Raw genomic sequence first — 25,705 nt, 5'->3', positions numbered from 1 at the left:
TCTCACCTGTCAGGCGCTCACCTGATCTACAGGCCAGATCCACATCCTTCTCAAAGTCCGTCTGCAAGACAGAGACAAGGCAGGTGAGGGCCTGTGGGCCAGTGGGCAGGGCTGGGCTGCTGCCCTGAGCACCACAATGCCTGATGGCTGGTGGGGAAGGGTCACACTGGAGCTTCAGCAACACCTTGGAGGAGCATGTGTGCCCGCGCGTGTCTGTGTGCACACTCCTGAGGGCTAAGGGGGTCCACACATTCAAGGGTGCCCATGTGTTGATGTGTTCACACAAAGTGAACTCCTGGAGAGTGGCCACGCCCTGAATGCTCGCACCATGTGTGCATGTTCACGTGTATACATGAGTGCACACGTGCATGCACAGGCATTATGATGTGTGCATACGTCTGCGCACATGTGCAAATGTATGCATGTGTAAGCAAGTGAGTGCATGTGTGCACACACACATGTGAACACATTCTCCCTCCAGGGTGTTCATGGATTGGCTGGGAAGTGGGAGGCCAGTCCCACCATAGCTCAAGCATGTTCTTGCCCCTCTGGCCTCAGTCTTCCTTGCCCCATTTCCCTGGACCTCCAGTACAAGAACCCCTTTGCTGTCCCTTACATCCCTCCAATGGGGCACATATGGCCCCCCACTAGAGGCCCCTGCTGCCCAGGTCACCACTTGCTAAGGTGTGGTGCCTAGGGACCTGCCCCATGTCACCCCTTCAGTCCTTGCCACAGCCCTGGGGAATGAGGAAACTGAGGCACAGCAGGGCTGTGATGCAGATGTCCAGTGCTGGGAAGGGCACCAGCTGCCCTTTGAGCAGTGGCCATGGTCCCTACCATTTACAGCACCTGCCCCACCCCAAACTAGGAGCTGGGGAATCCGACTGGGGCCACCCCCAGGCTGATGTGTGGCCTCCAGTGGGGGTAAGGACCCTTAATCTCAAACCTGCAAGTTCTTTCCCTGAAAATGCAGAGGCCAGGTTAGCAGGAAGACCACAAAGTCTGAGGTCAGAGGTCAGGCCAGGAGCAGTGTCAGGGGTCGAGGACGGGACTCCTCCACCTCAGGCTCCGCCCTTACCCCAAAGGTGGCCAGTAGCCTACCCAGGCTGCGGCCAGCATCTGCTGAGGCCCTGCCTGTGACCCTAACCACCACCACAAGGTGGCCAAGCACCCCAAAGACCGAATGAGCACCTCCTGCCTGCTAAGCTCACTGCCTACCGGGTGTGCACTGGTGGGCAGCAACCTTGAAATGACAGTGTAGAGAATTCACCTAGGGCACTGCTGGGGCCGGAACAGGCAATCTGACGGGGAGTCAGGGAGAGCTCCCTAGAGAAGGTGGCGTCTCAGTGAACACCTGCAAGGTGAGCAGCAGGAGACGGCGGGGTGTGCAGGACGGCATCTGGGGCTGGAGGATCTAAGGTCAGGCCTAAGGGGATCTGGCTGAGGACAGAACCACAGCAGGGTGGGGGGTGAGTGGACAAGGGAGAAGCCGAAGAGGACAAGGCTGAGACAAGGGCAGGGACACCCATAGGGTGGTGTCTGACCAAAGTACACTGCTGGTACTAGGGGGTGGACACGGGCTGGATACCAGCCCCACCCAGACTCTCATCAACTCTACCTGCCCATCCCCAAACCCTAGACCAGAGATTTTGCCCTGGGGAGCCCGTTTCCTCAACCTCAATCTGGGCTCAGAGTTCCTCCTGGAGGGGTTTTGAGGTCTAGAGAGCTCAGGCAGCCTGGGCCCCCAGCTCCGAGCCCTACCATGAGCTGGGCGTGGCCGTTCTGGAAGGAGCCCCCTGAATCCCCGTTGCCCTCTTCCTGGCGATCCACCACTCGGCACTTCACAGCATCCTGGACCTGGAGAGGGAGAGCACAGGCGGTCAGTGACAGCTCCTGCCCAACAAGGGCTAGACCTCTGGTGTGGTGCCCAGAGGGAAGTTGATTCACACAGGCCCAGAGCCTGGGCGCAGCCTCCGCCTGTCTGAGAGGCTCTGTGCCCTTTGTGGTGAGAACTCTAAACGTGGCATTCTGGGCCCCTGAGCACAAGCTGTGGGTGCTTCTGGTCAGACCTGCCCTCAGGCTGAGGAGGGTCACCTGGTGTCCAGACCTGTCCTTCACACCACGGCCTCCTGGCCCTCACTGACTCGGGGGATACCCAGCCTGAGTGTCCACAAGTGTCTTTGGCAAGACCATATGTCTGTGGGGGGTAAGGCTCCTGCTCCGGAGGACAGTCGTATGATCCATCCAAGGGGATGTGACCCACACTGGCCATACTCTTCAGAAGGGGACAGTCACCTTCTAATCGTTTTCCAATTTCCTCCTTCTCCTTGGTGGGCCACAGCCTTGAGGAACTGGCCACAACTTCTCAGTTCCTGCTCTCATGTTTTTAATTCCTACGAGCTCTCTTTCTGTTCTGTGATGTTCCTTTTCATGGCTTACTGTTCTTGTTGTACACAAGTCAAGCCACCGAGGGCCATGAGCATGGCCTTACAGCCTGGTCGGTGTGTGACCACCTGGGCTGATATCATCTGAGGCAATGCTCCCAGCTGCCAGTCTGCAGAAGGGACTGTTGTGAGATCAAGGGTATGAGCCAGCTGGGATCAGGATGTGGCACATGTGGGCCTTTCCTCTCTGAGGATGTCACTGTGGGGTCTGTGATGTTTCTTTCCACTGGGCCGTCTCTGTGGCCCACTAGGTAGATCTGTGGCTTTCCGTTGCAAGCTGTCTTCAGGTCCTTGGGTTTCAGGACCCACTGGAGCCACTTTGATGGCAGAAACTTCAGGTCTTCATCCTCTTGCTTTTCCCTGTGGTTGGAGCCTGAGGAGGGGGGGGTCCACATCTCCCCAGGCTGTATTATGAGCTTGTGAGGGGCCTCGGCTGGCAGGGTGACCGAGGTCGGCACACGTTTTCCCACATACGTTCTCAGTACAGCATCTGTATCTTCAGCTGCACAGGTGCCTCCAGGCCTGTGTGCAACCCCAGACAGTGAAGTTCCAGGAGGGGCTGCCAGTTCAGGGGGGATCAAAGCTGCTCCCTAAACAGAGAAACAGCAGCCCCACTCCTGGCCTTCCCTAGGCATCCAGAGGGCCCTGGTGGCCCCACCGCCTGAAGCTCTCTGGGTCTCAGTGGCGTGAGCCGGCAGCTCCCGTGTCTCCTGCTGCAGCTTCGAGCTGGGCTGAGTTCTGCTTCCCAGCCTCCCAGGTTTTGTCACTGTTGCCTCCTCTCCCTTTCTTTATCCGTTCACATCTGTGTGCTTTAACAAATCCCTCTGCCATCCTTCGAGGGGGTCCCAAGGGGGAGCGTAATCTGCCTGCCCACTCCCGCCCCTTCAGCCCCCGCTGACGTCCTGGTCCTGGGACTTGGTGCCCTGCCGTCAATGCTCTCATAAGACCCTGTGCCAGGCCTCACTGCTCTCCACGAGACCTTGAAGAAGCACAGAGTCCATCAATGTCACGAAGCATGTTTTTTCACATTTCAACTATTCCAAGAATGGGGACATCACCTTAACCGTTGCTACCAGTCAGGTGGCAATTGGGATGTCACTGGGTGAAAACCTTCTCTAGCTACCTCTGAAGAGATGCAGAAAATGCCAGAATAGGAGTCTCAGATGCCATGAAATCTGCTCACATCTCTGGTGGCTCCCACGGGCCCCAGGAGGACAGAGTACCTGCCCACCCCCGCACCCGGGGACTGAGCCAGCTCGGGGCACAGGAATGTCTTAGTTCCAGGGCCAGGCTGGCTGCTCAGCAGCCTGGGGTACCTGCAGGCCCACCGTGCCCACCACGATTGCTGACACCACCGTGCCCACCGCGCCCACCTCTCTCCGTAGGATGCAGTGCACCATCACTATGACGAAACCCTCCAGCGAGTCAAAGACGGCAAAGAGGATCTGGAAGAGGGTGGAGCGGCGGTCGGTGACGGCGAGCACGGCCGACATCCAGGTCAGTGCCAGCAGCGGCAGCACCACGCAGGAGCTCCACAGTGAGGCCCTGCAGACAGGGCCACGTCATGGCTGCCTGGCCTGAAGCCCAGGCCACACCTGGGAGGGGACACCCAGGCCCGGACCTGGCCTCAGCCCCCATCTCCCTCCCCCGGTCTGGGCTGTGTCTGCTCTTCCAGGGGCTCATCACCCCTCCCTGTCATCTGTAGGGACCCTTTCCCTGACCAATCTGGCCGAGTTCTGCCAGCAATAAGGGCTCCCAGGGGAGCCAGGGACTCAGGAGGTTGGTGCCCAGTGAGGGAGGGAGCTCTCTGGGACACCTGGCTTCCTGACTGTCCAGGAAGCCACAAGGAAGGGTGCTTGGTCAGGCCTCTGAGCTCTGGACAGAGAGGGAGGGAGAGAGGAGAGAGTCTGGGAGAGGAGATGACAGGACAGACAAGGCTAGGCAGGTAGGGGCAGAGACAGACAGGAACAGACGGACAGGCGCTTCCTCCTCTTGGTGAGCCCTTCTCTGTCCGTCCCAGGGAAGGGGCTGCCTCTGCCCCACAGCCCTCAGCTCCTCATCCAGGGAGTCCTCCAGGAGCACAGCCCCTTTAGTCATTGCCCTCCTTGCCCAGGCCCCTCCCTGCAACATTACAGGCTACTTGTGTGCCCACTCTGAGCCTGTCTCCTGGATCATGCAGTGGGGACACTATGCCACCTCAAGGGGCTGTTCTGAGTACAGAAAGTGTTAGCAGGGCACCTGGCATGCAACTAGTGCTTAGGAAACATGGCCCATCCTGGTCACTATTATGCTTCTCAGGGCCACTGCGGCCTGAGGACCCAACCAGGGTGAGCTCTGCCCTCATGGGTGAGTGACTGCCTGCAGGGATTTTGAGGGGTTGCTGGGGGCACTGTCACAATCACAAAGGGACCTGGCCTCGACCCCTTGCTCCCTCCTCCCTCACAGGACAAGCAGAGCAGGTGGGGCAGGAGATTAGAAGAGGGATCTAGGGCAGGGCCACCAGGAAGGAACTGGGGACTCAGGGCTGGGGGGAGAGAGGCTGAGAGGGCCTGGGGTCCAGCCGGGACAAGGTCCCCCAAACCAGAGGGCCTTGGGGGCCAGGGGGTCAGGGGCAGGACCTCTCCCAGGTTGCACACTCTGCCCTACGGCCCAGGACCTGCAAGGGGACCAACTGCAAAGGCTGGGGCATGTCCGTACTCACCTCCAGGCCTCCCTGAGACGGCAGAGTGGCCACGCCTGCCTCCTGGCCCCCCGTGGCCCTCCTTTACCCCCTCTTCCTCATTCTCTTCCACCCCCCGGCCAGTCGCTAAGACCAAGGTCCCCAATCCCAGGCCTAGTCCCGTTTCTTCTCCAGGATGGAGCTCCTGGTCCTGCCCCGACCCAAGGCCTTCCCAGCTCAAGGACAGCTCCTTGGCCACCCACCTGGTGGTTCAGGCCAGAGCCAGGGGTCCTCTGCTGTCTGCCCCTCCTGTCCAGGCACAGCATGCGCTCCAGGACTGGACGTCATGGATCCCAGTCTTCCCCTCCCCTCCCTAGACAACCTTGGCGTCTCCTTGCAGGACCCCCTCCCATGGGCCCTTCTCAAACAGCAGCCCTGACCACGGCACAAGACCCAAACCCATGGAGGTCCTTGGCTAACGAGCACATGGGGGAGCAGCAGGCTGGCGGGCCCCTGCTGGGGCTGCACCCACAGGCATTCCCTCCTCCTGGGATGGCCAGCCTGTGCCTCCTCCCACGCCTGCTGTGGCTGCACCTGGCACAGAGCCTGAACAAGTGGGCCCTCTGTGAAGACACACACAGCTGGTGATGTCTTTGCCCCTTCCTGGCTCTGGGCCTCAGCTTCCCCATCCTGGTGGGCAGGGCCCAGTAGTCTCTTTCCTCAGTTCAAAGCAGATCTTCCCTGGCCAGGACCCCTGGATGTGCCCTGCCCTCACGTTGGGAAAAGCACTGCCCAACTCCTCACCCTCTTTCCTCGGCCCAAGGCCTCACAGTCATCGCTGCTGCTTCTGTGCTGGCAGGTGGCTGAGCTTGGGGACCTGAAACCACTAATTCCCGTAGCCTCTGCAGAGGCCTCATGGAGCAGCAAGTTCCAGCGTGATCAGCGGAGAGGAGCCAGGGAGAGAGGCCCTCGGGCAGTCACCCCATCCACCCCCTTTGCAGTCAGGGTGGACTGGTACTGGGAGGGCCACTAGCTGCGTGACCTCACAGGTCACGGCCCCCCAGGCTTTTGGTATCGTTCCCCGCATCTCAGGGTGAGGTGCTGCCCTCCATGGAGATTGGCGTGTGAAACAGAAAGAGGGCCGTGCCTGAACCCAAAGGGCAGTGTATCCCCAAGTGTGGCCTACGCTTGCCACTGTGGGTCAGGCATGAAGGAGCAGCCCTCTCCCTCAAGCCCTGCGCCTTAAGAGGCTTCCGGCCCACCCAGACCCGTGCCCTGCACTGCGACCACGCCTGCTCCACTTCCCCAGCCGAGCCAGCACTGCCCTCTGCAGGGGCTCATCACATCCTGGGTCCCAGCGTGCAGCTCAGGGAGTGACCACAGGAGAGTCCAACGGTAGGGACGTGTGTGCCTGGTCAACTGAGCCACACTCCCTCCAGATTTAGCAGGCCCATGCCGTCTTCCCTGCTCATAGCCCTTGGTGGTGCAGGGCACAGTAAACCAGCCTGCTGGCCCTGAGCCTGCCCACCCACTTCCACTGCCATGACTGCCTGTCATGTTCACATACGGTCACACACTTCAACGCATGTACGCACATACTGGCCCAGGCACAGCACACCCACGGCCACCCTGTACACAGTACTCTGCCCAAGGGGAATCCCTGCTCTCTGGTCTCTCTGGCTCACGAGGCCTGGGGAGAGGGGAGGGGATGGTGGTGGTGGTAGTGGGGGAGGGCAGGCAGGGACTGCCTAGAACCCCAGCGAGCGGCAGAAATGATAAGAAAAGCTTAAAATAAGAAAAATGTGACTCAGAAGAGAGCAGAGCCTGGTGGGGCAGGTGGGCACTGAGAGGCACTAACACAGTATTACTGGTGGCTTTGGAGGTGCACTTGGCACATGTGGGGGTGCGCCCCAGGGAAGCATGGAGCAGCTACTACAAGTGGAATAGAAGGCTGAAACAGAGCAGACACGGTTCTTGCAGAAACCAATTGGAGAGCAGTGCAGCCCAAGCCTCCTGGAGTGGGGACAGGGTCCCGGGTGAGCAGAAGCACAGAGTTCTATGAGGATAGGGGGATGGGGTCCTGGGGAGGCAGAGGGACAGGGTCCTGGGACTGGAGGACTGAGGGATAAAAAGGATGGGGCCTGGGGGGCAGTGGGGATGGGTCCCAGAAGATGCGGGAAAGGGGTCTTGTGGGGATGAGGTCCTGGGAGGGAGTAGGGATAGGATACTGTGGGGACAAAGGGACAGGGCTCTGTGGGGGTGGGGTCCTGGGGGGACAGTAAGAATGGGTCTGAGGGGCAATGGGGATGAGGTCCTGGGGGGCAGGGGAGGAGAGGTGTCTTTGGGGCCTTTTTCCACCTGACACACCCAGAGCCTGGGAGCGGGAGGGCATGGCTGGTTCCTCTGTGCATAGGTGTTCAGTTATCCACCCACAATTGCACAAAAGCAGAACTCTTGGATGGAGGCTACTGCTACCTTCTTCTGGTCCCCCCATGTCTGGTCTATGTGCTGCTCCAGCTTGGAAGCAAGGGATCCATCTGATGGGGTGTCTGAGAGCTACTTGGGCGACGACCCTGTGGGTGTGCCCTGACCGTGTGTGAGTGGACGCAGGGGTGTGCAGGCTGCCTCCTCTGCACAGCCTGTGGCAAGTCTGGAGTGCTCCCAAGCCTAGAACCCAGTGCACAGGGGGAAGGGCCTCAAAAGGCAGGCAGCTGTCAGACATGCTGGGCTCTAGCATCCACCTGACTGGGCTCCAATCCCGCTCCACTCGCCACTCACCCTGCCTGAGTCTCAGTCTGCTCAGCTGCAAGATGGGAACATGACAGAGCCTGCCTGAAGACTGGCTGCAGGACGCCAACAGACAGTGCCCTGCACAGGGTGGGCGTGTTCGAGTTCCTCAGCCAGGCGGTGTGCAGCCTTGTGGCCTCCTTGCTGTGTGGTGCTATCCGGGGGGCACGTGTGAGTGGCTGTGCTGTGGGGATGGGCCTGAGCAGGCCTGCCAGCCTCCCCTTCCCAGGCCGCAGACCATGAGGCCAGGCTCCCTGGCTGGAGTGAGGTACTACAGGGTCACAGGCTTCCCCAAAGGCAGGTTCCTAACCAGGACCAGAACACACCAGGGACCCAAGGGGTTGGTTTCCTGAAGATTTTGTTCACCAGGGAGAGCAGGAGGAGCAGGAAGAGGGAGAAAGAGGAAGAGAGGAGACAGACAGACCAAACAAGAATAGCATGGAGTGGAGGGGGAGAGGGGATGGGTCTCCGACATAGACACCAGCCAGGGTGAGGGGCAGAGAGCAGATACAGGCAAGGTGAGAAGGGCTCAGAGGGCTGGGGCAGGACAGAGAGGGGGCCTGTCCCGGCCCGCTGTTGGCCCTGGCCATGACCGTGCTTCCGTGCCCTGGAGCTCCCAGGACTTGGGGGTCCTGTTCCCTGGCAGACTGGAGGGGCAGCACCCTCCCAAGCACACTCTCTCCCACTGTTGGGCATGGCCACCTGCAGTGCTGTGTGCCCTCTGGCCAGGCACCACCCTTTCTGGGCTTGTTTCCCAGGTAGGAGGACATCCGGGCCCATCCACTGCCCCTTTCTCCCATGTCAAGGGCACTATAGGATGGACACCCAACCCCAAGATGGGGAAGGGGAGGCCTGGCAAAGGTGAGGTCTCCAAAAGCAATCAGTTTCACTATTTTTTAGGACCTTATAGGACCCCCACCCTGTCATAGGCCAGATGGAGAAAATGGGCCAGAGCAAGGCAGGGGTTGGCTGTGGGCCTGCACAGATTGCTGTGCCTCAATTTCCCCAGCTGTGCTGGAGCTCAGGGTCCTACCCTGCCCGCTCTTTCAGCTTCTTGTCTGTGATGCCGTCCTTGGACACAAGCTTGTTGAATACCAGGATCCCGATGGCCATGTTCACCTGCAGGCAGAGGTGGGGTGTGGGGTGTCTGCGTGTGCATAGGTCAGCGCGGCACCGGCTCCACACGGGGACCTAACGTATGCTCTGCCCATGGCTGTGCTCCCCACGCCCCAGTCAGGGGACGGAGCTCCAGGAAGAGGCAAAGCCACCAGAGTGTACTCTGCCAACCTGGCCCCTACTTGTGCCCCCTTCACCCCGCTGTCTCCTCCTGCTGTTAGGTGGGGCCCTCCCTGCCTCACGGACCCTCCCGCCCGACTGGGTTGGGCACTGAAGCTCGAGCCTCCCACCTGACATGTTCTGCTACGACCTGGGAGCCCTGTCAGGTGGGGTGGACATGAGGAAGGAAAGGCTGACCCAGCTGGGGCTCAGGAGACGAAAGTCTTCCCACAAGCGGGGTGGGGTGGGCGCCCTGGGCTGGGGCTGGGGGTGGGCTGAGCTAATCAGCCCAGAGGCCTATCTGCCATCACCATGACCGGTTGCAGTGTGGGAAGTGGGGGTGAGTGGGGCTGACCGGGTGAGCATGGGAGCAGGCCGGCCCCCTGCACTGCCAGGGCACTTGCCTTGCTCAGAGCACAGAAGGTACCTTCAGTGACCTCCAGTCCAGCTGTCACCATGCCCAGACTTGCCCTGTGCTTCTCCACCTCTCAGCATCCCTGCTTTCGTAGCCCACCTACGATGGGGACCTCATCCCCACCCAAGGCCTCGGTCTGCCTCTGCCTGGGGCCATGCTGCTCCTGCACTCTGCCTGGGAGCTCGTCACAGACCTCAGTTCAGGACCACCCCAGCCACCAGGCGTCTCCCTGACTGCCCAGGGCTGGCACCTGCCCCCTAGAAAGTCTCTCATGCTGCTGCTTATCTACCTGAGACTACGAAAGTGTCCCCAGGGCGCCCCCTCAGACACCTCCATGGCCTTGGAGCTCCTGGGTCTCCCCTCTCCCCTGGTCTCTTGCTGGTGGAGGGTGGAGGTCCCAGCTCACATGCTTCCCCTGAATGCCTTCCTCTCTGCTCCCATCCTGCAGAGAGGTTGCCTGACCCTGGCTGAGTTCCTGTGGCCTGGGGACCCTCGGCCTCCGTAGATCTCTGGACCTGGGCCCCTGGGCCCAGAGGTCTGGGGAGGCTTATCCACACTCAGTGGGTGCCCAGGCCCTGTCTTCCACCATCCTGTGAACAGAAGGTCCCAGGCATGGCCACCAAATGCTCTGCAGTCTGGCTGGATGGAGGTGACTCTCCTGGGTGACCTCCTTCCTGCCATGGCCAGGACAGGAGGGCAAGACACCGGCTGCCACCAACCTGTCCAGCCTTTTACCTACATGTCCCCATGTCCAGAGGGACCCTGGGGCAGGGGTTCCACAGTGGGTCAGGATCAGCCCCTCCCCTCCAGATGCATCCTGAGAAGGGACATGGGTGGGAAGAGGCTCCTGCTTCCACCACCCACCCTTCCCACCCCTCCTGGGTGCCTGCCCTTAACAGCCTGCCATGGAATCGCTGCATTGGCAGGCCTGGCATGCAGCCTCTCCCTGCCCGTACCTTCAGGAATAAAGGAGCTGGTCCCCGAGAACTGGGCAAACTGATCACAGAAGTGAAAAACGGTTATCCTAGCCCAGGCTCTGCACCCCCAGGAGCCCAAGGGCAGGGCAGGGGATTGTGGACAAGGCCTACTCCCCAGTGACGGAGAGCAGCATGCGCAGTCCAAGGCCTGAGCCTGGGACCATGGGGCGGGATCCGTACCAGCACAACGGCGGCAGCTGGTCCCACGAAGGCATACAGCAGTCCCCCCTCCAGGGAGAGCCAGCAGCTGGGGAGGGAGACAGGCTGCTTATCCACCAGGCCTGGGCCCTGCGCTGTCACAGGGGGGACACCACAGCTTCCCAGGGGGGACACTTGAAATGCTGAGAGGGGCAGGAGGAACCCAGCAAGGCTGACGGGCCCCCTGAATGAAGGACTCACACTCATTCTCTAGCTTCAGCGCCCTTGGAAGCCCCAGGTGGCACCATAATCTCCCAGTTTACGAATGGAGGAGCAGGCCCAGAGCAGGGGCACACAGCAGAGGGCCACGTGCCCTGACTGACTCCCTTCCCCAACCTATCACCTCTCCCATCTCCTTGACCCTCCCTAATCTCACACGCAGACTCTCCTTTCTGACATGATGCCCAAATGCTGGGCTGGGTCCCTACCGGCCATTGCCTGCACATCTGGCCTGGCCCTTCCTCACCCCACACTGTCATGAGCCCATTTCCCCAAAGCTCCTGGATATCATCCAATGTGGTGCACAGGAGCCTGGAGCTCAGGGAAGGCACTGTATTTTTCATGTACTTTTTCCTCTGCTCCAAGCACTCTGCCCTATGCTGTCTGTCAAACAAACTCCTCTTCATCCTTCAGAATCCCACTTCAATGTCCCCATCTTCTCCTGATCCACCCCTGACCCCAGCAAGCTGGGTTTTCCTTCCTCTCAGCACTTACCCCACTGGAGCTTCCAGTAACTGGGTCCTCATTCATGTCCAATGCCCCCCACTGCCCAGATGGGGCTTTGTTCCAGGGACCGGCCACATTCTGTCCCCCTGGGCTCCTCCTGCCTCTTGCCATTCTCTTCTTTCCCATCCCTGCAGCCATGGCCCCTGCAGGCCTCAGTTCCTATCCCCCCACCCTGGGAAGCCACACTGGTTCTAGAGTAATCCCAAGCTTCCTGACTTGGCTTTCAAGGCCCCTGGACCTCACCCAGCTGATTCTTCAGGACCTCAATGACATCTTCTGTGAAACAGGCCCCCCACTGCCTACTCTGTCCTATCTAGGGCCTCCCTACAGTCCCACTGGTGCAGGGGTGGACGCCCCACCAGATGGTGAAACTGGGGTCAGAGAGGCTAATGGACCTGTTCAAGGAGGAGGCAGGAGGCCCCAATTGCTCCAGCACTATTTTTCTCGATCCTGCTGCCCACTGCTGGGGAGGAGCTGGCTGATGGAAGGAAGGCCTCCAGCTCCTGGGGCCCTCACTCTCTCTTAGTCTTGGCATTCTCATTTGTGAGATGGGGGTCCAGCCAGCCATTGCCTTCTAGGGCAGTGGGAGGGCCTGGGGGTGCTGTGTGGCCTCGCGCACATCCCCACCCTGCCCCGACTCACTAGTTCATGGTGCTGTACCCTCTGGCCTTGGTAAATCCCACGGAAATGGCCACGACCAGCGCAGGGAGCCCTGGAAAAGGACCAGAAAGAGGGAGTGGGTCCCCTGCCATCTAAGCTGTGCCGGCGGAGAGCAGGGCGCCAGGACTGTGACGGAAACCTCTGAGCAGAGGGTGACACTAAGCATGTGAGAGACAGGACAGGAGTGGACAGGGATGAGGGCCTGCAGCACTAGGGGGCAGGGCTGCCAGATTACCAACACAGGACACCTAGTCACGTTTGAGTGTCAGACGTAAAAGGAATCATTTTTTGGTGTAAGTATGTTTCAAATATTGAATGGGATATACTTATGCCAAAAAGTTATTTATTACCTGAAATTCAAGTTCAACTTGGTGTTAGTAATTTACCTGACGATTCTACGGCAGGGTGGATGTCTGGAAGGGGTCCATTTGGGGGAGCACTGGGACCGGGGAAGCTGGGGGGAGGGGACTGGTTACTCACCCCAACCCACACAGAGGAAGCGCTTGCGAATGAGGCGGTTTCGGAGGCGGCCTGTCACGGCCAGGTAGGACTGCCAGGCCTCGGTGAGCACCCAGCAGAAGGATGACAGGAAGAAGAAGTGCAGGAAGGCGGCCACCAGTGTGCAGGCCACCTGGGCGGGCAGGTGTGCGGGTGGGAGGCAGGGCTGGGCCTCATTCCCAGGCCCACACCCGCCTGGGTGGCCAGGGACCACATCGGTGACCAGGTCAAATCCCCAGGCAGGAAGTCATGGAGGGGTTGCCTGGTCAACCGCCCTGAGGTGGGCTGTGGAGCTCCTAAGCCCCCTGGGGGGTGACTGCAGGACCCTGCCCACAAACTGCCCCTCCCACCCTGTTTTCCTCCCCCACCCATTTGCAGATGCACCAAACGCTGGCCAGGTGCCCACTCAAGATCCCCGGTCCAAACCCATCTGTTCAGTAGGTGGTGACCCCAAGGCCCAGGGAGGGCAGGTAACCCAGGGCCACAGGACAAAGCACACACAAGCTCAGACAGAGCCTGATGCCCAGCAGTGAACTGGGGACAGGGCTTGGGCTGGCTCATCACAAAGCACCTGACCAGCTGGAGACTCTGGACACCAGGTCTCCATGCCCATCCTGGCCAGGTGACATCGACTCCCCACCCCCCGGGCCTGAGCCACATAGCTGCCGTGGCCAGAGGCAAGTAAGGACTCCAAGTGGCTCTGGTCCCCTCCTCCCTAAGCTTCCATTACCTACTGTCACCGCATCACCTATCTCATCTGGGGACACTGGGGTGTGCGTGGCAGAGCCGAGGCCACCTACCTTGTTGCGAGTCTGGGTCTGCCCGATGAGGATGAGGGCGTTGGAGGAGATGATGGACAGGCAGAAGTTGATGAGGATGACGGACCGCTCCGAGCGGATGTACCTGCGGGAGAGGATGGGAGCCTGTGGTCAGTGCCCAACAGGGCCTCATGTCGCGAGAACTGAGGTCCCGTAGCTGCACCAAGACCAGGCGTCACTTCCTTCCTACAAACGCTGCTGCTACCATTACCGTCACCACCCCGACCACCACCGTCACCACCACCATCACTCCCACTCCCATCATCACCATCACCACCATCACCACCATCACCACCACCATCACCCCACCATCACCATCACCACCATCCCCATCACCCCCATCACCACCACAACCATCACCCCCAACATCACCACCCCCACCCTCACTCCCACCTCCACAACTACGATCATTCCCACCACCATGACCACAACCACCATGACCACAACTGTGACCACCATCACTCCTATCACCACCACCGCCATCACTATCACTACCATCACCACCATACCCACCACCACCATCATAACTGCCACACCCACCACCATCACCATCACCACCACCACCACCACCACCACTTCCACTGTACCACATACTAAATTCCAGCACAGTCTGGTGTCAGGGAGAGCTGTGGGGAGCCAGGAGCACAGCTGCCCTCTCTGGCTGCAGATGGCTCATCCTTAAAAATGCTTCTCTTTGTCATGGAGGATTTCCTCCCTGTCACTCCATCCCTCAGAACAGCTCACTCTTAGGATCTGTCTGCCTGCTCCCAGTTTTCACCCGGGCAGCACCCCTATTCCCTCATCCCCACCCTGTCTGATCCTGACTTTGAGGCAAGAAGGTGGAGTGGCTCCTAGTGGGGGATGTGGAGCCCATGCCTACAGTGGCTGTGTAACCCTGGGCAAGTGATCCAACCTGTCTGTGCCTCAGTCTCTCCCTCTGTGAGATGGGCTATGAGTAATAGCACCCACTGCTCAAGGCTGTGGCCAAAATTAAAGAGGAAGGACACAAAGTTCAGGCCACCATCACTTCTGCTCCCATTTCCCAGCCCAGCTCCCTCAGCAGCCTGAGGCAAGCTGAGGGTACAGGGCAGAGCCTCAGGGGCCATGACATGGCCTGATGTGATACGTGACCTTGGGTGGGTCACGTTCCCTTGCTAAATCTCCACTTCCTGACAGACCATCAGGATGGGGCCTGGCTGTGGCTCACCAAGGCGGTGATGGCCAGCAGAGCTCAGGAGGAGGTACTTGGAAAGCCATGGGTACTTCAGAACTGCAGTGTGGCTGCCCCATGCCCCTTCCCCAGAGTCTGGAGAAACTGATACCTCAGGGGAGGGGCTGGGCAAAGCATGTCCACAGGGGATTCGGGGCCTGTGGGCCTGGTGGAAGAGCACTGGACGCTGACCCCCCTGGTGCCTCCTCCTTCACACACATCCCTCACCCCAGGCTGGTGACCAGCTCAGACAACAGTCCTCATGGCACACCTCTCCCCCCCACTGCCTGCATCCATGGGCCCAAACCGGACAGACAGCTCCAGGGCTTGGGGACTGTGAGGACCCCAGTGGTCAAGAGGCAGGGTGTTCAGCTGGGGAGCAGGTTCAGCTGGCACCAGCCATGAAAAGTGATCAGAAGGCAGGAGGAAGTGTGGGCCCAGGATGAGGCAGGAACAAGAAGGCATATCCAGGTCCTTCCCTGGCCTGAGCCTGGGTTTCCCCACCTGCCACGCTCCTGTCAGTGTCCCTGGAGCAGTGGCCAGTCAGGAACCTGATCAGGCACAGGTGGGGGGATGGGGCAGATGGAGGGGTGAGGGGTGCAGAGGTAGAGGTGGGGGTGCTATCCATCCATGATGGCAGTGGGCAGGGGAGGGGGTGGAGGTGATGGGTGCTGCTGGCTGGGAAGGAGAGGAGGGGGGCTCTGGGCCACCCCCACCCCATGGCTGTGCTCGAAGGAGAAGAAATGAGATGTGACCCTGGCGGAGCCCTTCCCAGGACCCCTGGCCACCCTAGCCCAGCGCCATGGGGACACCACCTCCACACGGAGACATAAATGATGATCAGCATGAGCAGGGTCAGGGACGACACGCCGCAGCCCACGATGAGCGTCACAGACGGCACCACCACCTTCTCCATGTTCTGGGGATTTGGGGAGAGAACAGAGTGAGGGGCAGGGGCTGGGCAGATATGCAGGTGGGCCCCGGCAGGGCCTCTGCCCTCCACCCCCTTATCTCGCCCCCTCAAGCTCTTCTCCAAGCAACAGCCAGAGTAGTTTATAAAAGGCCACTAGAGGCCCTCCCTGGGTCCCCGCCCCCGGGTCCCTCTGGCTCTGAAGGCCCTGGGCTGACCTGCCTTCTCATTCCCCCTGGGCCTGGCTTGTGCTCACCCACGTGCTCACCCCGTGTGACTGCATCACCTACAGCCCATGTCACGGGCCACACCATCCTGCAGTGCCCAGGGCCGGGGGCACACAGCAGGGCAGCGTGTACTAACACGGGAGATCAAGGCCTGAAGCGTCCAGAACCCAAACACTCAGGGACTGCAGACTGCTGTGGCCCTTCCCGGCTCTGGGAAAGATGGGGGGGCACCACATGGCTGGGAGTGGAAGGGCTTCCTAGGGTCCCCCACCCAGAAGCTGACACCTTTCTATCTGTAGGAACATGGCCCAGGGTGCAGCTCCAACACAAATGTCTGCACACAGGTTGCTGGTGGGCCCAGGGAAGGGGGCTCAGGACCACGGCCAGCACCCCTGGCTCTGGGCTTAGCTGGCCCTGAACTTTCAGGGTAACCTAGGAGGCCCACCCTCTGGGCCCACTGGCTGTCCTAGCTGCCACTTCCCCAGGCAGGGAGCAGCAGGATACGGAGGGCAGGCAGAGCTCCTGAGGCACTCTGGTCAGTAGGTTCTGCCTTCCAGCACACCTGTCTCCTCTACCTCTGGCCCATTACAAGGCTGAGCCCTGGCCTCCCATGAGGCCTGGGCACCTGCTGGCCTCACAGCTGCTCCCAGCCTGTTGGGAGGCCTCAGGCCCTGGCCACCCTGGATGGGGCATGGGTGTGACTTCTGGGCACATCTGCTCCCACTGTCCTTCGGGGGAATGCCACAACTGCGGGCAGCGCTGCCCACCTATCAGGCTCAACCAGGAAGCCTCCTCCAAGCAAGCCTGATTACCTCTCGCACCTCAGCCATCCCCAACTGTATGCACTCTGCACCACCACAAAGCTCCCCTAAAGAGCTCAGACTCCAAAGTGGGGGTCCGAGGGACCAGAATCCCATTACCCCATAATTTACCCACGGATACCCTGAGGCCCACAGCTGGGAGGAGGCCAGTGGGGGGCAAGGTGACCCTAGCAAATGTTTCTAGGACACTGGGCTGGTCCACAGCCAGCCACATGGGTCACGGGTGGCCAAGTGGTTCATGCCTACTCCGTGGCTCGCTCCAGCTCCAACTTTTGTGGCCATCTGCTTCCACCTGTCCTCATTAGGTCTGGCAGCCACACACCCACCAGCTCGCTCACCTGCTCGCCTACTCCCTCCTCCTCTCTGCCTGGCTCATTTGTCACTCCTGAAAGCCCTGGCCTGGCAGGTTCTAGACCCTATAGAGAGGGGACAGGTGACAGAATGGGTGTGCAGGGGTATCAGGAAACTCCAGGCTTTATTGGGAGGGCTGGACTGGAGACCTCAAGGGTGAGAGGCTGACACAGAGAGCAGGCAGGAGCAAGTGGCCGTGTGCCGGAGACCAGCTCCCCAGGCAAGCTCGAGCTGCTCCAGGCCCTTTGCACATGCTGGGCCCTCTGCCTAGTGCTCTTCCCCTGACCTTCACATGGGTGGTTTCTCTTAGCTGAGCTGTCACCACCTCACAGGTGATATCTCAATACTCAATGTGAACAGCCCCTGGTCTCTCTACCCCATCACCTCGTACTGAGTCTCTTCAGGGTCCCCCCACCCAGGGCTTCTCTTTGTTCACATGGTTAGGTCAGTTCTACCACACAAACTCCCACTTCTGTTCTCCCAATGCTCTGCACTGATTTCCTTCCTCCAGCACCAGTTCTGCCTGTCCAGCACCATCCACTGCTAGCAACTTCCCTCACAAATAAGCCCTGACCACAGCATAGGCTGGGCCCTGACCCTGTCATGCACTGAACCCGGAGCTGGTCACTCACTGAGCCCAGACCCTGATCACTAGCTGAGCTCGACCCTGGTCACTCACTGAGCCTCAACCCTGGTCACTTGCTGAGCCCCAACCCTGATCACTCGCTGACCCTGACCCTGGTCAGATGGATAACACAGTTTATCACAGAAACAGCAACACCAACAATTGTGCTTACAGATGGTTTCCTACCCGCCAGGCTGTGTCGGGTGCTGTAAACACCTCACCTCATTCAACCTCCACCACAGCTCTGAAACAAGTGGCACCGTCCCCCTCACATATGTGACTCAGAGCAAGCTGGCAGCGTCACAGCTGGGATCTGAAGCTGGCTCCTCCGTCCTGTCCCCTACACTCCACTCCCTGCCTGGGATCTCATCCCTTTCTTGCTCCTGGGGTATGACTGCAGCACCCGCCTCCACCGTCATCTCTGGGGCCTTGCTCTGGACTGCAATCCCTCAGGCCACTTCATACCCTAGGATGCCTGTAGCCTCCGCCCTCCCGGACCTGAATCCCATGCCCAACGTATCCATCCAGCCCTTGTCGGAGGCAGGCAGCACCCCACCCCTCCCCACCCGGCTCGGCTCATCTCTGCCGCCAGCCCACCTGCTGCTGGGCTACTTTGCCTTCACTCTTACTGGGATCTCTCCAGGATCCCGATCCCACCAACATCCTCTCTCATCTCCCAGCCACCTAGCTTCTCACTGTCCTTGGGGTGCAAATCAAGCTCTCCTGGACTCCAGCCTAGCCACAGCAACTGCACCCCTGTCTTGTCCTGCCGTCCAAACCCCACCCTGTCTCCCACTTGCTTCCTGACTTTCTCACCCTCCCTGGGTGACCATCACTCCTCCCCACTAAGCTCGGCTGGTGAACTCCTGTTTACCTCTCAGGGCCCCACTCCAAATCTCCTCCTCCTGCACATCTCTCAAACTACCCCTAAGAGGAACAGGTGATCTGGGAGCACAGCAACTCCCTCCTCCTCAGCAGGGGCTGCCCCAGGCCTATCTGTGCTCAGATCAGTCTCCTCCATCATAGAATGAGGAGGGCTGACTATGATCCCATCTAACAGATGAGGGAACTGAGGCTCAGAGCGGCCAGGCAGCTTGCCCTCAGTTCCATGGCTTGTGGGTGGCCCTGAGGCCACTGGAAGCTCCTGTACCCTTGGCTTCGGCTGCCTCTTCTGGGGTTTGGGGATGGGGTGCCCGACCCACAGCCTGTATCCCATCTCCCTGTACACTGACAAGCCCCCTAAATGTGGCTGCTGACTCCCCTGCCAAACAAAGCTTCTCACCCCTCACCGAGCAGGCTCTGCATCTGCCCGCCCCTCTCCTGCGCAGCCAGGTCTTGCTGCGAACCCTTGCAGGCACCTGGCATAGGTTGGCTTTTCCTAGAAAGGCCCCCTTGGCATCAAGCCCCTTCACCCCCAGAGTTTCACAAGCACAACCACCCACACACCCGTCACCACCCTCACTGAGCCCACGCTCCATGCCAGGCCTGCCTGAACTCAGCCCTCGCCCCGAAGGAGGAAGGTGCTGCCTAAGGATGTTCAGGCCCTGCTCTAGGAGCTCCCCACCAGCTGGTTTACTGTTCACTGCCACCCTGAGTAGCAAGGACCACCTTCACTCTACAGGTGAGGAAACTGAGGCCAGTCCAGGGACACCATGTGTAAGGGAAAAGCTTGTTTTTCAAGATTCGACCAACAGTGACCTCTGAGCCAGGCCCTGGGCTAGGGGAGGGGGATATGGGGCACACATCCCACTGCAGAGCCCTCCCCTGCCCTGGGTCTTCCTTACACCCAGGGACCCATGGCTGGGCCCTGCCCTGTTTGCTCTGGCCTCTGAAGGGACCTAGGAAGCCCTTGGCCCCATTGGTTGCTCTCCTGTGCAGCGCAGCCTGCTGCTTTATTGCTGATGACCATCTATGCAGAAAGCCGCCTCTTCCAGGAAGGTCCCAGGGATGGCCCTTGGTGCTACCTCCAGGGACCTGCTCCCAGAACCAGCAAGACCAGCAGGGACATCCTCTCACAAGAATAGCCTGATGGGGGAGGGTGCACCTGGATCAGGGCCAAGACCACAGATTCCTGTCCATCCAGACTTGCCCTGAAACCTTGGGCAAAGAGGCCCCCTTTCCAGACCTCAGTTTCCTTGCCTATCATCAGAGGGGTTTAGTGGCAATGACCTCTAAGGTTCTGTCCAACTCTGACCCTGTGGAGGATGCCGGCTGACAACATTGACTTCCTTACCCATGTCCCAGAGGAGAAAGGGGTGGGTGGAACATTCTCAGAGAGGTCTGGAGCCACCTTTCACATTGAACCTGTGGTTCCATGAGGGGAGAGCTGTTCCACCCAGAGCATAAGCACCAGCCACCCCAAATACCCAGGAAAGCCATGTCCCCCTCCCTAGTCTGCCCTCCGTATCTGCTGCCTACACCAGGCCTGGGCCAAGGGGCTCAGTGAGCAAATACCCTGCCCCTTCCATCCTTGCGGTGCCCAGTGATCTGGGCTGGGCTTCCTGGGACCAATGATTGCAGCCTGGACCCGGTGAGAGCCCAGCAGCCCCAGCGGGATGGACTCAGCACCCAGGGCTCCAGCCAGCAAGCTGGCCCCAGATGCCGTTTCCATAGAAACTGGCAGCCCCCACAAGAATCTCAGAACAAAAAGGAGGCCCCTGAGAGGACGGGCCTTCCCGGGGAGGCTGTGGATCTGGGCCAGGTTCAGCATCCAGCCACCCCAGGACCCCTACCTGGGACCCAGCCTCCTGCACAGACCAGGTTTCATTTGGGTTGGGGGGTGGGGAAGGGCTCAGGAAAAGGTGGCAGTTTCTCTCTCCAGCTCCCAGACAGGGTGGGAACCCGCCCCGGCTGAAGGGACCCTGACAAAGTGAAGGGGTCTGCCCAGCTCCGCCAAGCCCTGCCCTCCCCCAGCCCGAGAGCCTGGGGCCAGTCCGCCCCTCCGAGGACAGGCCCCCAGAGAGCGGGGGAGACTCGCCACCAGTCACTCCCGGGGCCCAGCCCTGCTCCGCCCGCATCCCAGCCCCGCACTGCCCCCGCTCCGCTCCCACCACCCCCTCCGGGGCCCAGGCCGCGCCCCGCGCGCCCCCAGCCCGCCTCCGCCCGCCCGCCCGCGGCGCCCGCCCGGCGGAAGCCCCGCGCCCCGGCCCCGGCCCCGCCCGCCCGCCCGCCCGGGTCTCACCGCGTCGGCGCTGAGCTGGGCTAAGATGGCGAAGGTGGAGAGCCGGTCACAGAGGCAGCGCGTCCGGAGGGCGTCGAGGGGCACCGTGCGGCAGCCGCGCCACGACCAGGGCCCGAGCTGCGGGGGGGCGGGGGAGGAGGGTCTGGGGGAGACAGGGCGGCGTGAGCGGCGGCCCCGGCCCCCGCGCCCCGCGCCCGCGCGCGCGCCCCGCCGCCGGCCCCCGGAGCCCCGCGCCCCATGGCCGCCGCCGCGGAGCCGCGGGAGAGCGACTCGCGGGAGCGCGGGCCGAGCGAGCGCGCCCGCCCGCCGCAGCCGAGGGGGCGGCCGGCCGGCCGGCGGCGGGAGGGCGGGGGCCGGGCGCGGGGGCCGAGCGGGCGGGGCCGCCCCTGCCCCGCGCCCGGCGCTCGCTCCGGCGACCTTGGGCCGCCCCGGGCCCGGCCGCGAGCGGAGCCTCTTCCAGGCCCGGAGGGAGCGGGCGGCCAGCGCCCCTCCGCCTGGCCCCGGCGCCCGCTGTCCGCAGCGCGGCCGCCCCGTTTCCAGCCAGACGCCGGGGCCTCTGCGCGCCCCGCTCGCTGCCCCAAGGCCCGCGCACGGCCCGCCCGCACACCCCGGGCCTCGGCGTCTGTCCAGCCCTGGGCTGAGCCTGCCTTTCCCTGCAGAAGGTGCCCACGAAGGGTCCAGGCCCGTGGGCTGTGGGAGGCTCCAGGCTGCCTGGAGAGACAGGACTGAGGCGCAGCCATCAGGACCCGGGCGGGAGCCTACCGGAGGAGCCCGGCCCGCCCTCTCAGACCTCACGAAGCTCCCAGCACCGCGCCCGCTGTGTGTGGCGCATCTTTACGGATGGAGGTTTGGGCGTGAGCTCCAGGTATCCAGAGCCCCAGCATGGTCTCTGCTGAATTGGAGATGTTACACTCTTGGCTCTGAGCTCCCCCGCCCCCCCCGAAGGGACACGCTGGGTTGGGCCAGACACCCACACCTCTGCTTTTCTCCTTTGATTCTCCGGGGGAAGGACTTGCTCCCGTTTCACAGAGGAAAAAACTGAGGTCCAAGGGGGGCAAGACACACCCAAGGTGACAGCAAGGCAGAGCTGCACCAAGGCCCCGGGAGCCCCTCCACCCGCCAGAGTGTCTGCTCATTCCTGAAGGGCAGTGAGTAGGGGACTTCCCTCTTATGGGCACTGTTCCCTTAGTCCAAGGGACCAGGGTTTGGAGGGTTCAAAGCTCACTTATTTTAGGGACCCTCCATAAAAAAGAATGCAGAAGTAGGCACTGGCCATCGAGGGGCCCTGGAGTTTCCACCTCTGGCTCCCAGGGATGCCTGTCTGAGCCTTCCAGCCTCGGCTCACCTGCACCTCTGCTGGCCCAGGAGAAGACAAGGTGTGCCAGCTACACAGCTCAGCAGAGCCCAGCAGGGCCACTGGGATGGAGGCCAGGAACTCAGCTGCCTGTGTGGCCCCAGCTCCCCATTTGCCACCTGCAGGCTGCATGTACCCAGCACAGAGTGCAGTAAAGGTCAGAGCTTAGTAAGGTCCCAGCAGAGACCCCCTTCTCCCCATCCTTCCTCCTTTCCCTTCCTTCATTCCTCAGAAGGGGAAAACCCCACTAACCATAGAACCAGAAATGAGACCTGTGCGATGGAAGGAACAGGAAAGGAGTGTGGGGTCCTGGTGAGTCCTGGCATGCCCTCCCAGCGACAGCTCTCCAGCAGGGTCCTCCCACACCCTCAGCCAAAGTTTATCAAAGCCTCACCTGGCTGCCATCTCCATCCCCCAGCACCACACAGGGCACGAAGCACAAAACACTAAGCCCTGACTGACCCCAGCTCCCACCACCACCCTCAGTCCCTGACTCCCACTGGGAGTGCCCTGTCTTCACACCTGGGTGTGTCACCTGCAGCCCTGCAGGTGCAAGCCACTGACCAGACACCAAGACAGCCAGGAGACAGCAAAAACAGTGCGTTTCAAGAAAGAGTCCTTCTGGCCATTCCCGTCTGGAGACAGAGCACCTCCCTCTCTCAAGCTGACCAGCCTGTCGATGGCATTAGCTGTGTGGCTGCTCTTAAGAGCAGGACTCTATGGCCAGCCAGTCCTGGGTTCAAATACCAGCTCTGCTCACGACTTGACCCAGTCACTGACAGGTCAGGCCTCCACCACCCTCCTCTGAGTGGAGGGAGGAACCAAACCCAGGTCTGCCGGCTGCCTGAGGGCTGCTGGGAGGACCAGGAGGGGATAACAGCCTGAGGCCTGTGGTGAGGGGAGCAGGCTGGCTGGGACCAACAGCCTGGCAGGTTCCCAGCCGGTGTTGGCGGGTCTGCAGGGCGCCAGGCAGACAGCTGCCTGCCACCTCCTGGGAGAACGCCAGCCCAGGCTGGTGGCTGACCCTGCAGGACTCCTGCTGTGGGCACTAATTAGTTTATCAGCCTCCTAGAGGAAAGGAGAGAGAGGGGTGGTGCCCACTGCGCTGAGACGTGGGGCCAGGGTCTGCTTCTGCAGCCTCCAGCCAGGGAGGGCACGGGGACATGCCTGTCCCTATACCACAGAACAAGCTGGCCACTGGCAGCCCAGGAGGTGGGCAGCTGCTGGTCCCTCTGTAAGCTGCCTGGACCTGGAGGACTGCAGGGCAGACTCCCTGGCCTTGCGTCTCCCGACTCCAGCGTCCCTTGTTGGCCTGTATCAGAGAGCTGGCTTGGCTCTGGATATGCAGCACAGGCACAGGGACCCTCTTCTTGCCCCCTTCCCTACTTCGATATTAATGGCTTCTTTTGCATTTTATCAGCTTCTGCCATAACCCTCAGCTCAGCTGTGTGGATAAAGAAGCAGAGTCTCAGAGAGGTGGTACACGTGCCCAAGGTCACACAGCAAAACAGCAGGAGGACCAGGTTCCAGTTTTCATCTACTCCCAGATCCACAACATCTGAACCACTGGACTGAAGAACAGAACAGGGTAAGCTAACACCAGCCCAGATAGAGGGGTGGCCCCCTTTAGGTCCCTTCCCAAGCCTAAGGGGGGGCACTCAGTCAGCGGAGGTTTCCTGGGGAGTCACTGGCCTGAGGACCCTCACTTGCGTCAAGGCGCACCCTAACCTGGGAGAGGCCAGGAAATTCTCAGCTGTGTCCAACAAGACCTGTAGAATGCATCCTCTCCTACTCACAACAGCTGGAAGTTCTTCCTCATGTCTGACCATAGTTCTTCCTGCTTCAGGGACACCTGTTCCCATCTCTGTAGCACAGGCAGGTTGTTTCCTCCTTTTGCCCACAGCGACCACTCCGCACATGGGAGACCATTTGCCATCTCTTGTCTGAGCTTCACAAACTTGAACTATCTGGGTCACAGAGCAGCCCTCCCCTCCAGGCCTGAAGAATCTGGGTCAGTGACACCTGCTTCTCCCTTGCTAGGTCCAGGGTGAGAGAAGGAGCTAGGGTACTAGCACCTCCAGGGCCAGAAGGTCAGGGAGCCGGGGGTTAGACCAGGAGTCCCTTCTTGCCTGAGTTTAGGGGCGATTGAAGGGGGCCCTGGGCCCCTCAGACCAGGGCCCTAAGGGCAGGGCCATGCCTCCCCTGTCAGACCAGCTGACCTGCTGGGCCTGGCCTGGCTGGCTCCACCTCCACAGCCACAGGCATGGCTAGCTCCTAGACTCTTGCAGTGAGGCCTGTCCCTGACACACACCTCCATCCCGCAAAGAGCACTCCCACCTCCTGCGTGGTTCTCCCATGACAGTCAGGCTCTGCTCATGGCTTCCAGGTCTTCCCCTGGGAGGAAAGGACTGGGCTGGTCTTGCTCAACCTGCTGCCAGCACACCAGTGGGAGTAGGTGCCCAGGCAGGACTGAGCAGCAGCCCCTCTGCCCCTCTAACCTCCCACTGCCCACCAACAACCCTAAAGCCTCTGCCCCTCTAACCTCTCACTGCCCACCAGCAACCCCGAAGCCTCCTCTGTCCCACCCTGTCCTACCTACAGTGGGCCCATTGGCAAATTGACTGGCCTTCCTTTCTAAATGCACTGAGAGTCCAATCACTGCTCACCTATCCGAGGCCACCGTCATGGTGGGACCCTCTGCTGGTACTTCCCTGGCTACTGAGGCCGCTGCCCCGTTGGCCATCACTCATCCTTGACCTAGGCCAGCACCGTCACTGGCAAATGTCAGGCCATGTCATCTGCTCAAAACCCTCACACAGCTCCTCACTCAGAGCAAAGGCTACTCTGCCCTCAGGGACCCACAGGGTCCCTGGGGATTGGCCCATCCTCCCTCGCTCAACCTCCACACTCTCCCCAAGAGTGTTCCCTTCTGGTCACACACAGGCTATAAACTCCACCTCTCTGCAGCTCTCCTGCTCCCCCAACCTGGCAGGCCCCATCCTGTGCAGACCACCACCTCATTTCACCCTTGTCACCCACTGCAGGACCACAGCCTTGTCCCTATGTCCCAGGTGAGGGTGGCTCTGAGAAGGCAAGCTAGCTGTAGTCACTGGCTGGCCAGAGTGGAGTAGGCCTGGGCCCCCCTATCTCAGCAGCCCCGCCCCCCACCGAGGCACTGCCCAGAGGCCCAGGAAGGTGGGAGCCGAGGAGTGTTGGAGGCCCTGGAAAGAGGCTCAACCTGTGGCACCCCTGCCTTCCTGCCCCCTGGCCAGTGCCCAGATAATGCTTGTCCAGCCCAGCCCAGCCCAAGAAGGGGGAAGTGGACAGCCGAAGCCTGTACCACTCTTGGGAAAATACCTCCTGGCAACTCGGAGCTGAGCTGCCTCCCTGGTGTAGTAGACGCGAATGCTTGCTCCTCATGCTGGTCAGGGAGATCACAGGGACACAGTGCCCATTGCAGGGCCTGGCACACTCACGGGACATCGAGGCAGTAACACAGAAGGCCCACCAAAAGCCCTTGCCCCCCACCGAGCCAGGGCCTTCACTGTACTCATGATGCCTCCCACCAG

General features: G+C 60.9%; 1 protein-coding gene across 1 annotated transcript in view; it reads right to left on the bottom strand.

Moving 5' to 3' along the window:
• Positions 1–25,705, bottom strand: part of ADGRB1 (adhesion G protein-coupled receptor B1) — a 70,960-nt gene that overhangs the window by 4,642 nt on the left and 40,613 nt on the right. The window contains exons 18-27 of the mRNA XM_087825528.1: positions 20,783–20,924; positions 15,483–15,586; positions 13,440–13,542; positions 12,622–12,772; positions 12,124–12,193; positions 10,738–10,804; positions 8,924–9,009; positions 3,818–3,989; positions 1,762–1,857; positions 7–61 (exon numbers count right to left, since the gene is read on the bottom strand). Of these exons, the coding sequence (XP_087681654.1) occupies positions 7–61; positions 1,762–1,857; positions 3,818–3,989; positions 8,924–9,009; positions 10,738–10,804; positions 12,124–12,193; positions 12,622–12,772; positions 13,440–13,542; positions 15,483–15,586; positions 20,783–20,924 (1,046 nt within the window). The remainder of the gene's footprint in view (positions 1–6; positions 62–1,761; positions 1,858–3,817; positions 3,990–8,923; positions 9,010–10,737; positions 10,805–12,123; positions 12,194–12,621; positions 12,773–13,439; positions 13,543–15,482; positions 15,587–20,782; positions 20,925–25,705) is intronic.

This window comes from Miniopterus natalensis, chromosome 16 (assembly GCF_054644295.1).
Source record: "Miniopterus natalensis isolate mMinNat1 chromosome 16, mMinNat1.hap1, whole genome shotgun sequence".
In the NCBI taxonomy this organism is placed as follows: domain Eukaryota; kingdom Metazoa; phylum Chordata; class Mammalia; order Chiroptera; family Miniopteridae; genus Miniopterus; species Miniopterus natalensis.
This window is presented reverse-complemented; position numbering and strand designations above follow the sequence as displayed.